Raw genomic sequence first — 15,030 nt, 5'->3', positions numbered from 1 at the left:
AATCAAGATCTAGTGTTCCCGCCAATAGAGCTGTGAAAAAGTAATTTTTCTCTGGAAAAATTTTGCTTCTTTTTCTCACATTTAAATGTTTTAGATCAGGGATGTCAAACTCTTTTTCATTTTGGGCCACATCAAAATCATTAATGTCCTCAAAGGACCGGAATGTGCCAGAATGCATAGATAAAACCCATTAAACTGCTAAAATATGAATAAAAAGTTGTACTTTTTAAAATTAAATATCAAGCATCTTTTTACAGGATTTCATGATTGTTTTTATGATTTTTTTACTATCAAAATCAATGATTTAGTGTTGCTAATTTAGGAATATTTTCAAGGAATTTTGCAATATTTGCGCTTATGACATTAAATGTGACTTTCGTTACTTGTGGTATAGAAATGACAAATACCGCCACCTACAGATGGGAGTTTATATACAGTATATATATATATATATATATATATATATATATATATATATATATATATATATATATATATATATATACAGTACAGACCAAAAGTTTGGACACACCTTCTAATTCAATGGGTTTTCTTTATTTTCATGACTATTTATAAGGCAAGAAATCCCACTTATTAACCTTGTCTTGTCACTTTAAATCCAAATAAGCTGCTGCTGGCCATGCCCACAAAATTCAATCTTTACACTCACACATGAAAATGGCTGCAAACAGATGCATAATTATACAGCTCTACATCTTTGAAAAGCACTAGTAGAGCCTCCTGCACAACCAACAAGAATGCAGCAAGTGTTTTCTGGTTGGCAAGTCAACAACAAAAACACTTGTCTTTTCCAGCAGCCATTGTACAGCACATGCAGCAATAAAACCAGCTGACCAAACGTACTGGAGCTCAGCTTGAGTTGCTAGCTGACAGGCTAGGCTTCTGGGGTTGCTACGTAACAGAGCAGTGCCAGTTGAACGTGACTTAACAATGGGAGGTTTTATTACTTATTGCCAAGCACTTAGACTATTTTTAGAAGCAGCAGAGACCATAAAGGGAAACAAAAAAGAGCAAAATGAGAATTTTGCATAATTTGTCCCCTTTAAATTAAATAAATAGGTCATTACCATGCAGCTAGTACCTCATACATCTTTAAAAATAATTTCATTATACCTAAATAAAAAGTACATGTATGTATTCTTAGTGTTTGAACTTTATTTAGATTTGAATGTTTAATTATCCGATACAAGTATTATAAAAAGCAACCGCTGGAAGAAAATTTGTGATGTAATTTTAACAACGTTGTATAAGGCATGTCTAACAGGACTGGGTAATATGGAGGAATTAAAGCAAATTCAAAGTGACCACAGCTAATCTCTGATACACCGACTGGATCGTCTGGAGGTAATTACGCTCGTCCTTTTTAAATTAAGAGATTTCTATCCAGGATATCAGACTTCCTGAAGAACATTTACAACAGACTGTTTTCCCCCCCATCATAGTGGAGATGACTCACGCACAATCACATACTGAGTGGTCTCTGTGTGTGTGTGTGTGTGTGTGTGTGGGTGTGTGTGTGTGTGTGTGTGTGTGTGTGTGTTTGAAGCCCACTGACAAAGAGAGAGAGAGAGCTCACGTCTTTATTTCAAAGCACAGAGGAGGAAATTCTGCACAACAGCAGGACTCTGCAAGAAAGAAGACGCTAACAGGTGCTGAAGCTACGGACTAACAGGTACTTTTTCCTCTAATATGAACTTCACCGACAAAACATAGTAAAATACCTGCAGTATGTTGCATTCATCAGAATAGTTGACTTAAAACTAATTTAAAGTCAGAATTGCATTAATTTATGTTGCAGCTTTAAACGAAGACGATATAAATATAAATTATAAGTCTTGATTAGGATTATTTTGGGAATAATTTGGTAGTTTGAGACAGAATAAAGACATGCAGTATCCAGGCTCATTATGATGGACTTATTCCTGCGCTACAGTGCGTTGAACACGTAATGAGGCGTTGCCTCTTTTTGCAGCGCTGCTACCTGGGACTCAGCATCTCAGACAGGATTTCTTCTGATTGTGTGCTTGACACCTGCTACTTGTTCCCTTTTCAACCACAAAACTGACACAAAGAGAGACAGATTGTTCTGCATCCACTTCCAGTGTAACAGTGTGAATCCTGCTGCTGTTTATTTAATATTTTTCTGATCTGAAAGGCTGAATTATGTTCAATAATTTAGTGTTTTTAATCTTTTTTTAGAAGCCGCAAATCAAGTCCTCCTTCTTGACTTTTTTAATTTAATATCTGATGATATTGACCTTTTGCAACTACGTCACTCCGTCATTCTAGCCGCCATGATGGACGTCGGAAATGAAGATCGGGAGTATTGAACTGAACGACTTAAGTTGTTTTCCCAAGTTGTTTTTGCCAGTTTATTAATGAGTTTTACTTGTTTGAGTCAAACAAATTGATCTGTGAACATAACAAACCCGGTTGGGGCTCACAGACGGCGGTATTTACAAAAGTTGGAAACAGCTAGCTTAAAAACCGGCCCATACCTCCTCCCTCCTGATGTATTGATCAAATTACAGACTTTGCCTGAATTCACACCACATTATTTATGTCACTACGTCATAAACGGTGGCTCTCCTTACACCGGAGCTGCCTTAAAAACGTACAGAAGACGAGATGCTAACCAGTTTATTTCCGTACATGCTAGGCTTTATGACGGTGCGGCACAGTAACCATGGTTACTGATGGTTAGACAGGTACCTTCGCCATAATTCAATATTTCATATCTTTCTAATCATATTTACTTCTAAAGTATATGAACGTTAATCTTACCTTGTAAAATGTTCGCTGCAAATCTGCGGTTACACCGAGTAGCCAGTCATTATGGTTGACGGCTGCTATCCATCGCTCCTCAAAAGTTATACAATAAAATGACAAGTTTGGTTTGTATCCTTGCCTGTTTGTGCGGCCGACCGCGTAGTACCCTGGGACCACTTTGTACTACGAAATCAACTTAATAAAAGCGATACCAGGCCACCACATGTGCGTTTTTCGACAAACTTTACAGGAGCCCATAGGTTTTTTTGACGTCCGTCATGGCGGAGCGGGCCGAGTTTCGAAGAGAGTGACGTCACGTGCAAAGTGTCAATACAGCCGGCTGATTATGGCAAGCCGTTTTAACATAAATTCGGTTTCCTCTGCATAGGCTGATGAGTATTTCATTTCATATCAGGTAAAGATGTTTGAGCATATGTTCACCGTGGTTCATGTGTGCTGAACACATCATCTGGTCTTCTCATGAATACCCGATGCATCAGATTTAGAGAGGCTCGGAGAATAAAAGCTGAAAATTAAGAAGTGTTGGGTTTGTTGACGGGGACAAAAAGCCTCGCTGAAGCTTCTTTAATGAGCCTGATGGAGAGCTCTGAAGTGGCCGCTGATTGTTCTGCTCTAATGTGAGTCATCTCACTAAGCGTCCAAACTTTGTAGGCCAAAAAATAAATAATTTTTTAATAAACTGAAATCATAAAGTTGTATAGAAATGTTCAACCATAGCATGAAATATTTAAATTACTCTGGAAAAACACAAAAGTTTCAGTATTTTTGGTCTATTTCCTTGTGTAAGTATCTTTAAAACACTTGAAATACAACAGAACACACTTACAAGTAACTTTTTAGCAAGATAATGGAGCTTTTTTGAAGTAAATAATTTCTTAATATTGATTTTAAAAAATACTCGTTTCACTTTCAAATTATTTCACTTATAAAATTGGAAAAATGTGATATAACCTAATTGTGGAACTAGAACATTTTCATCAATATTAAGAAATTATTGACAACTCCTATATCTTGCTAAAAAGTTACTTGTAAGTTTTTGTCTTATTTCAATTGTATTAAGAAATTTTTACTTAAAACTACACCACAAATACTCTTTATCACTTTGTGTTTTTGAATCTAGAAGTTGCACGTTTTCTGTTTTTTTCACTTCCAATACAAATACTGATACCAATATCTAAGGTTTAGTTTCGGCTGGTATCTTTCCAATACAGGAAAACAGTTCTGAACTGACTGAAAACTTTTCTTTAAAAACCTCCCAATTGTTAAGTCACATTCAAATAAAAGAGATAAATGTACTGAATTAAAAACAGTACAGCACACTTAAATGCACAAATAGCTTCACAGTCTTGGTAAGATATGCAAAAAATAATTTAATTTGCTCAATCAGTTAATTTTGGAGTATAAAATAATAAAACTGACAAAAATAGACTGCGACAAACCTTTCAAATAGTTCAGATAGTTCAATCATGAATTGTAAATATAATGTAAAATAAATAATAAAACAAGATGGTGCTCAGAATACAAAGCATATGAACTGGAAACATTGTCACCGATACCAATGTAGAATATTTTTCAGTATTGGGACGATACAGATATGAGTATCGGATCGGTGGAGTGAGTCTCAGTGTCTTTTTGAATGTCAACCTGATCATCTCCATCTTCGTTTCTGCAGACATGGACTGGGAGAAAGCGATGAATTTCTCCAGAGTGTACTCCTCAACCCCGGCCTCTGACTCTTCGTCCTCCTGCTGTAACTCCTCCCACCTCCTCTTCCACCCCTCTCTGTTTCCGGTCCCCATGTTTTCCGGCTTCGACCTGCTGTTCAGCCTGAAGCTCCTCTTCATCCCGCTCTACTCTGTCGTGGTTCTGATCGCCTGCTCCGGGAACCTCCTCCTCCTCTTCCTCATCTGGTACAACAAAAAGAGACACAACACCACTAACTTCCTCATCAGTAACTTGGCGCTCGTCGACCTGGTGATGTGCGTCTTCTGCGTCCCTTTGACGGCCTCCTACGCCTTTGACAGGCGCGGTTGGGTGTTTGGGTACCACATGTGTCACTTTGTGACCGTGATGCAGTCCACCACCGTTTACGCAGCGGTTCTGTCCCTCATGGCCATCGCGGTGGATCGTTATATCGTTGTAGCGTATCCCATTCGCAAGAGAGCGGGATGCCAGTTCTGCTGCTGCCTGGTGATGCTGATCTGGTTGTCCTCTTTGGCGCTATCCACCCCGACTGCACTTCACACGGTTTACCTGGACCTGCACACTGCGGGCCTGGACATGGCGGTCTGCGAGGAGTTTTGGGATGGACAGGAACAAGGCAGACTCATTTACTCGTGTTTCATCCTCTTCTTTTCCTACTTTGTCCCGCTGGCTGCTGTGTCCATTTCCTACTGTGCTATATCCTGCCACCTGAAGCGGAGGACCACGTCCAGTTTGACAGCATGTCCCGAGCTGAGGTGCGCACGGGCCGCCTGGAGTAGACGGCGGTGGAAGACCTTCTGTCTGCTGCTGGTTTCTGTTCTCTGCTTTGCCTTCTCCTGGCTCCCCTTGCAGGTAAACATGAATACAGGCTGTCTGCATATCCTTAAAATGTTTTTAAAAGCCTTAAAGGTGACCTATTATGATTCCTTGGATAGGATGCAATAGGTGTATAGAAAACATGTTCGTGTTCACATTTGTTGCACAAAATCATTCTGAGGTAATGACATTTAGTTTGGTCAGTTCAGAATGAGATATTTTAGGGTCTCTGTCACTTTTCATCCTCCAAATTAACTTCTGCTGGCCCCTAACTTAACATTTACACTCGCTCCTGAAAATAGCTGCAAACAAATGTGCAATTATACACCAGTACATCTTTGAAAAGCAGAAGTGGAGCCTCCTGCGCAACCAACAAGAATGCAGCAAGTTGTTTCTGGATGGTAAGTCAACAACAAAACACTGGTCTTTTCCAGCAGCCATTGTACAGCGCATACAGTGGTAAAACCAGCTGACCAAATGTCCTGGAGCTCTGCTTGGGTTGCTAGGTGACGGGCTAGGCTCAGCTGGGATTGCTAGGTGATGGCGTAACTCAATATTCGGGAGTCTTTTGAAATTGCACATTTTCCAGGCACCAGAAAACTTTAACTTTTTGCCATAAAACAGCTGTGAGTGTGTGTGTTTTTAAGCGACTGGGCTGTTTTTAAAAGCTGCTTAGAACCAAATGGAAGTACAAAACTGTGCAAAATGAATGTCCCTTCAAATTAATGTATCTTAAATTATGGCCTAAAAATCTCTTAAATTCATTTAAAAATGTAAATTGGCCTTAAATACCTTAATCAGAGGCCTTACATATTTTCTTTGAATGACTTCTCCGTCACGCAAGCTTGAGTTGTACGCAAAAACCTTGTTTGCGTTCATGAGACTTTAGGCAGCTGAAGCTACAGCTAGCTAGCTGCTAATATTCCCTTGTTAGCTAGCTAAGTTTTTGCATTTGTCATGGGTAAGTAAGCAAATTTATCATCAGTTTACTGGATGTTTGTTTGTTTTTGCTTCTGGCTCACTTCTGTTGCCAACCAATGAAAAGCGAGATGCATTCTGTTCAAATAAGCTCGATATTATAGTGGTTAATACTATTAATATGCAATTTTCTTCAATAGGTTTCTGTTGTGATACTGGTCTTAAGTTTAATTCGTAGTGGCCTTTAAAAGTCTTAAATTTGAGTTGCTGAAACCTGCAGATATCCTGGAATAAAGCATCACGCTGATTGACATTCTGAGTAGAAAAGGGGAATCTCTTGAGAGTTAGGGAATCAGATTAAAGCCCATTTTATGTCTGAACCCTGCAGTTCTAGAGCCAATAAAACCAGATTCCATCCATTTATTTTCTTTGCAGCTTATTGTTGAAGGGTCACCAGGGGAGCTGGTGCCTATTTCCAGCAATAAATGAACAAGAGGAAGAGTAAATGCTGGACCGGTTGGTATTGTACACCAAAAATAACCATGCACACACACACACACCCACACACACACACTAAGGGTAATTCAGGGAGACCAATGTGGCTTGGTTCACTGGTGGAAGCAATTGGAACATGAAGAAGAGACATGTCTAAAGAAAATGGCTGACTTTGGGCTTATGATTAAGATTTGAGGAACAAATAAACTGGAATCTTGGACAACTTTATACAAAAAGAAGTTATCATACCATGGATGATTCAAAAATACATTTAGGAAAACAAACAAACAAGCAGATCAGGAGTAACAAGATCTACGTCACCATACAATACATAAATGATACGTGAATTATATTATTCCTCCTAAAACTCCTCTGTTCGATGTCAGAGTAAGGCTGGACAATACGGCTGATAAACGTTCAATATATTAGAGTATAAAGTGTAGAGTGTAGAGTAAAAATGGACCCTAGCTTAAAAAAAGGCGGCCTAGTTTTACTAGTCATGGCTTTCAGTGCATTGTCTGCACATACAGATCTTGTAATGGGCAAACATGGGGAAAAAATAGCAAGTCAGCAGTTATATAACACTTTGAGCTGCTCTCTGCTGTTTCTTTGACACAGCTTAAACAATGACGAATTGCAGCTACAAAACCGTAGAAACTGTTAAACTTCACCACATTCAGTCACTTTTATTGATGCAGAGTCAATACGCAATGGTAAGAAACTTCTTTGCAAATTTTTAACTGGTAATATGGAATCATATTATCCAAAGCAATCCAAATATATTGACTCAAATTCAATCCTATTAGGCATGTGGCGATGGGGAAGTTTATTGATTTCCTGTGTGAAGTTTGGTCTTGTCATCCAAATTTTTTGCATATTAATCAAGTCAAAGATCTGTGGGTTGTGTTGGCTAACAAAGACATGAGCCCACCTTCCACTTTACAGGTTTAATGAATTTAGCCAGAGGCCACAACAAATCTTGCTGCAAAGTGAAGAACTAACACAACGGTCCGACGAGAAGCCAATAATGTAATGGATGGTCTGTAAGGCAAAAGCCAGAGACGGAAATCAAAGTGATCAACAAATTAGGTAAAGGTAAACCCACTTAAAGTGGGTACAAAGTGGATTTTAATCCCCCTTTACAATCCACTTTGAACCCACTTTAAGAGGGTTTAAAATCCCACTTAAACCCTTTAAGTGGGTTTAAAATCGATAACCCAAACATTTCATAGATTATGAATACCATTAATTCAAACTTTATCACCTTTGGGAAGCAGCCAATCAGAGACTGCTGTGATTTCACCTGGTAGTCTGGACTTGATTCCACTGGGAATTAAAACAACATTTGTTACATTTTCAGCTGCTGCCCTTCACTTTCACACTGCAGTCAAATGAACCAAAACCTGTTCCCCTCCTCGCCTGTGGAGGCGCTGCACCACAATAGGAAACGACACAAAAATCTCTAAAGACACTGAGAGCAACTTCCTTCTTCACGAAATGTAAACAAAAACTAGTAATTCTGCCTTGTGAATGCTGTAAGCTGAATACTTTTAGTGAAAATTGCAGAACAATTTGAAGTCGATTGCAGAAGACTTTCAGAAAAGAAATAGACCGAAACAGGAGAATACAGTACAAACCTGCAAAATACAAATAAAATTCCAGCCAAAAGGTATTAGAAATTCATGCAGAACACTGTTTACAAAGCTAAACTGTAAGGTCACAGTTTATAAGTTAAATGAGATGAAAACGAAAACTAGCTGAAATACTAAAGATAGACTGTCTTCTGCAGAAACGTAAAAATTAATACCGGATGTTTGAAAATGCTAAAAAAAAAAAAAAAATGCTTTGAGCAAAGTGGCGCAGGGGGTTAGCACGCCCCACATTTGGAGGCCTTAGGGCAGGCATGTCCAAAGTCCGGCCCGAGGGCCAATCACGGCCCGCGGTCAGATTTCATACGGCCCGCAGCTTCGGTCTTATAATGTATTATTTACGGCCCGCCTCCACTGTCAAACAATAAATAAATCATAAAACTTGAAACTGTAATTCCTCCTTTCACCAAATGGTGGCAGCACCACTTTAATACTATCAGTCTGCCTTCGTGCAGGGAACCCCTCTCCGTTCATTTCTGCCATGGCCACTGCAAAGAAAAGTTTACAGTGAGGGCCGCCGCTTTCAAGAGAGATGGGAATTATAATACTTCTTCACTGAAAATCAAGCCAATTGTGCTTGTCTAATTTGTAATGAGACGGTTGCCTTGTTTAAGGATTTCAACGTAAAGAGACACTACCAGACTAAACATGCTAACACATACAACAAGCTAACAGGGAGTGACCGTGCTGAAAAAGTGAAGCAGCTCCAAGCTGCACTGGCATCACAACAGCGATTCTTCACGCGGACCTGTGAGTCAAAAGAAAATACCACCAAAGCAAGCTATGAAGTGGCCATGTTAATAGCTAAACATGGCAAACCTTTTACTGAAGATACATTTATCAAAGACTGCTATGAAAATGGTGGAGAACATTTTGCCCTGAGAAGAAGCAAGAATTTGCGAATGTTTGCCTGGCACGTAACAGTGTGGCACGGAGAGTTGAGGACATGAAACTGAGTATTTTGAACGATAACATCTGTCACTATCAGCAGTGAAGAGCCAAAGAACATTTATGCACCTGGATTTATGGCACTTAATTTTATTAAACTCTTGAGTAAGATTTGGTTATGAACCTGTAGATGTGACACAAACTATTACTTTCTGAAAGATATTGTAAATGACAAGAGCAAAATTCACTTGTTTTAAGATTTAATAACAGACAACTTTGCATTACTTATAACTCCTGTTTAAAATGTTCTTGAGGCAAAGATATTTTTAAACTCATGTAAATTTAAGGTATTTCATACAGTTTGTTCAATGTTATCTGACTCTCCAGATATGAATGAAAGGCAGAATTTGGGTTTTTAGAGTTGTTCTCATCTGCCTGAGTGGCTTATATTTAGTTATTTTGTCATTTGAAAAATAAAGATAATTGTGACAATGAAAATTGTTTTATAACGGTGTGTATTTGCATGAAACGTTTGTAGTTAAAAAATGTCCGAACAAACTATTGGGCCCCGCGCATCTTCACTTTATCAATTCTGGCCCTCTTTGCAAAAAGTTTGGACACCCCTGCCTTAGGGGGTTAGCACGCCCCACATTTGGAGGCCTTAGACCCGCGGACGTTGCGGGTTTGACTCCCGGTCCCGACGACCTTTGCCGCATGTCCTCCTTCAAAAATGGCGCCGGCTCAGCTGGCTGCCTGCAGATGCCTGCAGCTCCCGTCGTGTGTGTGTTAATCTGTGTATAAAAAATTCTTGCTGTAACTGCGAAATATAAGCTAAATGGACTAAACTGTATATACATGCAGGATTGCATCACAGCCTGTGAAGGAGGTTTGTGTAGCACCGTTAAGTTTACTAAGAGACTAGATGACACATAAAACCAGAAAACTTAGGAATGATTCCTGGAGCTGAAGTCAGTAATTAAATAAAAAAACAATGCAAAAGAATAACTGCTTTCAATACCGTGTATTTTAAAGAAAGAATTAAAGTGAACACCACAAAAAATAAATGCAATCATATACACAGTACTGCAGTAAATCTTCCGAATGAATGTCCACAAACTGTGCAACAACAGTCCTAAACTTCCCCATTAATCATCACCGGTCAGCACAGTGTCCAACTGGCACACATTTGAAAGGTCCATGGGTTTGTAAGCCCAGAAATTTGATGGAAAAATGTCCAAGTGCAGTCTGTTGTCAACGGAGAAGAGATGAATAGTGGTTTGTGTGTCTGTATGGTGAGATGGAGGGGAAACAAGTGCAGACCATCACAGCCCCCTACCAGACCAGTAGAGGAACCTTCAGGTCCGCTGGCTCCCAGTCAGATGTCAGAAACTCGCCAACCTTGAGCCCCAAAGGGGTCACCTGGCCTGCATTAAAACAAACAGGACCAGTAAATTACCAGACTGCTAGTTAACTAGACTCTTTTCAATGGTCATGTACATAAATCAAATGCAATTATGTCAACAAATTTGTATGTCTTTAAGACAAAAATAGAGATATCTAATTTAACCCATTATATTAAACTCATATTGAGTTTAATAAGTTAAAAGGGTAATAATTAGCTGCAGATGCCACTCAGCAATTAGCATTGGTTACAAAAACCATCATGCTAAACAACAAACATTTTGTTCACCACTCACCAATTCCATTTGCAGTTCAGTGCAAGACAAACTTCATGGCTCCAAGCTCACTGGTTGTTCAGATCTAAATAATATTTTAAAAGTGCATAACATACAAAGCAATGAATTAGTTGTTTGGAAGCACAAACATGTAGCAGCTAGCTCTCCCCCTCACACCTGACTGGGAAAGCTGGAGCAGGCCTTTATTTCCACTCCATGACTAGCTGTCATTCTGACCAATGATGCTGCATCTGGAGCAGCAAAGGCGGGCGACAGGGCAGATTTTACCCTGGGCTACAGTTGGAAATGGTGACATTAGGGTTTGAAGGAGGGGTTGGAGCTGGCGTTAGATTTAGCTCTCATGGGCCAGTGGTTTCTTTTGTTTTTCTGAAGACTGTTCGTACTGCAAGCAAAACCTTAAATAGGGATTTCACGAAATCTGTAAAAGATCTGGAAAACCTGAAATAAACAGAAGTATTTGGAGGATATGACCACATTTTATAGTTTTAATGGTGTTAAAATCTAAAAGTACACTGAATTAGTTAACTGGGACAATCGTAAAGTTTTTAGCATAATTTTTCAGAAATATGGGATGAGTTTCTCAACTTATAATGAATGAGCCCCATTAATTTCAATGGGGCTCAAGATGATAACAAAACCTGATTATTTTATAAACTGTATATGATGTCAATACCAAAAGACATAGACATAAGGTCCTGAATGAGCAGAATATGGTGAAAGTTGAACGGTTGATGTAGCATGAAGTGTGCAGAAGTAGCAAAACAACAGATTTTATCTGTTGTAGGATTTCTCTTTTGTCTTTGGTAAAAGACGTCAACCCATTTCTCCCACAGGTTATAAACTTGTTTTAATTTCATTTACCCAGAATGCCTTGCACACTAGCCCACCTTCTGATTTTGGAGCGGTCTTTGGTCCGCTTGGCGCTAAGACACGCATTCAAACCGCAGCAGATTTCACTTCAACCAAAGCAAAACTGAGGTTTCACCTTTTTGCTCGGCATCAGAGTTTGATGGCATATTCACACTTCCCCAAACAAACCAGACTTTAGGTAAGTGAGACTGAAGCAGACTAAACAAGATTGGTGTGAAATCTTCCTAAAAACAAACACTACCATGTCCCTGGCTGCTGTTCTGCACATTTGAGATGTTTCAGTGCATTTAATTCACACAATGAAAGAAACTTTGCAAACAGATCTTGGTCAAAAACAGATTGGGTCATGCTACAAGAGGTTGATTTGTGTTCTATGTTGCACTGCATATTTCTGAAATATTACAGTGTCTTGCCTCTCAATAACACGCCTTATTTTCCAGGTGGTGAACCTTATCCGTGACCTGGACACAGACTTCTCCATACTGGGGAAGAATTACATTAACGTCATCCAGGTGTCTGCTCACCTGCTCGCCATGAGCTCGGCGTGCTACAACCCCTTCATTTACGCTTCGTTGCACAATAAATTCCTGTCCTACCTCTGTCTCAACCCCCTGACTCGCAGGAGAGGAACAGAGAAGCACGGAGGTCAGGGGTCGAGCGTGCTGACGACGTCTCACAGAATGCCGCGCCTCAACACCTTCACCACCGTGGCGGATTTACCTGCCGTTGTCCTGAACGACCTCGTTCCAAAAGAAAACTACATCTGAGCCGCGATGTTTTTGTCTCAAAATGTGTAATAAAGATTTTCACATCAACTCTACAAACATCTTTAAAAGCAGGTGAGATGGAGGGTGTAAACTTTTATTCTGACTAACAAAAGGTGAAACAAATAAATCTAAAGCACACTTTAAATACAGAATATTAAGATTCTCACATTACTCTTTGTACAAATAAATCAGTAGTAAAATAATCTTATCACTGTGAAAACGTAGCTATTTTAGAAATTATGTACATGCTGACCTAGTTTATTTATGCTGCTCTTTGCTGTAAGTTTCCTTATCTTGTATTCTTGTTTTTTATTGCTGTTTGTGCACATTTTAATGTTTATGTGACGTGGAAAAGTATTTTCAGATCATTAATATCAGACAGAAATAACCTGAGCAAACTTTTTATTTACGGAAATAATAAAAACCTTGTTAAATCTACACTTGACTGTGATTACTTTTTTGTTTTTAATTTCAGAAGTCACACTTGATTACTACCTAATATTTAAAAAAAAACATTTGTCAGACTATATGACTCCTATATGGTCATATAGAAGGGGTCAAAGGTCAAAACTGCTGATGACCCAAACATTTTACTCGATTAGCACAACTTTAACATATTTTTAGTCAAAGTAAAAAAGTGACAGTCAAAAAAATATTCAAGAGTAAAAAAATATTTGGTTAAAAAGTTACTTGAGTACAGAGTAACTGATCGTTGTATTTTAAAATAATGTCACCAGATGGACAAAAATACAAAGTTATGAGCAGATTTGTGAATTTTGAAAATGAAGATAATTTGATCAAATAAAATTTGGGTTGTGAAAATTAAAGAAAATCGTCGTAGTTTTACTTGCAGAGCAGACTGAATGAATGAATTCATGTCAGACTTCAGTACAATCAATTCAGCTGCAGATGTGACATTTGTTGCGTGTGTAAAATTTTTAGTGTGTTTAAAATGTCAGCTGAGATGAGGACATTATGTCTTCTATAATTATAAAGCACTGAATAAACCAGATAAGTATAGTTTGTAGTGTCACTTGTGTTTTTTTGAAGTAAATACTAGTTCTACAAAGCAACATATACTACAAAATTACTACAATTTGTGTTCTAGTGCCATCAAACTCTGTAGTTCTGCTTTAATGTTTGAGTTTAGTTCAAACTTCACTGCTGAGTCACAGCCTGAAACAAAACAACACGAGTTTCTCAACTTATTTTCTTACATTAAACTAGCAGCCAAACAAGCCGTTTGACTGCAAAGTTTCTCTGTTTGTCCGACCTTAGATGTGAAGCTGCCATGACCCAAGACATTTGAGAGTTGTTGAGCTGTAACAAGCTGGAGCGAGTTTCTCTCATAGAAAGAAAAACTTTTTCTTCTATCGGCTGCTGCCTTTAACAACAAGTCATCTGACTCCATTAGAGTTGCTGTTTGTGTCTCTTAAAATCAAACTTGTTTTCAGTGGCTTTTGACTCTATGTTGTTTTCTATTTTATGATTTAAGTACTTTTTAATACGTCTTATTCTGCTTTTACTGTTAAACACTTTGCTTCTGATAGAAAACGAGGCAGGGATCTCTTAAAGGTGACAAATTACGACTAAATGTTCTATAAAGAACATGTTCATTACATTTTACGAACAAAATCAGTCTTAGATGAAGAAGTTTCATTCTGGTCGGTTCTGTCTATTTTGAATTCCTTTAAGAACGCAAAACCAACTGACCAAATTCCCTAGAATTCTACTTTGGTTGCTAGGTGACGGGCTGGGCTTCTCTATGGTTGCTAGGCAACGGGCTGGGCTTCCCTGGGGTCACTAGGTGAGGGGCAGTGCTTGTTGATTTGTGACCTTACATTCAGAAGGTTTTTGAAACTGGTAATTTTCATTCATCTAATTTTATTCACTGCAGTAATTTTGGTCTAGTTTCTTGAAATAAGACAAAACTGACTTACGAATAACATTTTTGGAAGATATAGGAACTTTTTAAGTCAATAATTCCTTAATAATGATGAAAAAAGGCTTGTTACATTGGCAGATTATTTAACTTATAACAAGACCATTTTTCCAGATTATAAGTGAAATAATCTGCCAAAGAATAAATTACTTTTTAATCAACATTAAGGAGTTATTAACTTAAAAGAAGCTCCTATATTTTCCAAAAAAGTTACTTATAAATGTATCTTCTTCAAGTGTACTGAGGTATTTGCACTAAAATCTAGGCCAAAAATACTTGGTAAGATTTTGTGTTTTTACAGTTTTGTCAGGAATTTCTAGATGAGAAAAATATGAAGAATTTGGAAGAAACTCCTTTAAAAATGATATTGGAAAACATCAAATTACGTGGGATAATAGTTTGTCCTGATTAGACTTAAAAGATAATTTTGAAGGAATTTAGATGTGATGTAAATGTTGTAAATGTTTAGATGC

The 15,030-nt window shown here is 38.3% G+C and overlaps 1 protein-coding gene across 1 annotated transcript; it reads left to right on the top strand.

Moving 5' to 3' along the window:
- The first annotated feature begins 4,485 nt into the window (after positions 1 to 4,485).
- prlh2r (prolactin releasing hormone 2 receptor) lies at positions 4,486 to 13,130 on the top strand. Its single transcript, XM_032546569.1, has 2 exons — positions 4,486 to 5,367; positions 12,289 to 13,130. The coding sequence occupies exons 1-2, from the start codon at positions 4,486 to 4,488 to the stop codon at positions 12,613 to 12,615; spliced, it is 1,209 nt and encodes a 402-aa protein (XP_032402460.1). The 3' UTR covers positions 12,616 to 13,130.
- Positions 13,131 to 15,030: the final 1,900 nt, after the last annotated feature.

This window comes from Xiphophorus hellerii, chromosome 19, assembly GCF_003331165.1.
Source record: "Xiphophorus hellerii strain 12219 chromosome 19, Xiphophorus_hellerii-4.1, whole genome shotgun sequence".
Lineage (NCBI taxonomy): Eukaryota > Metazoa > Chordata > Actinopteri > Cyprinodontiformes > Poeciliidae > Xiphophorus > Xiphophorus hellerii.
The sequence above is the reverse complement of the archived record's forward strand: the minus strand, read 5'-3'. Positions and strand labels throughout refer to the sequence as shown.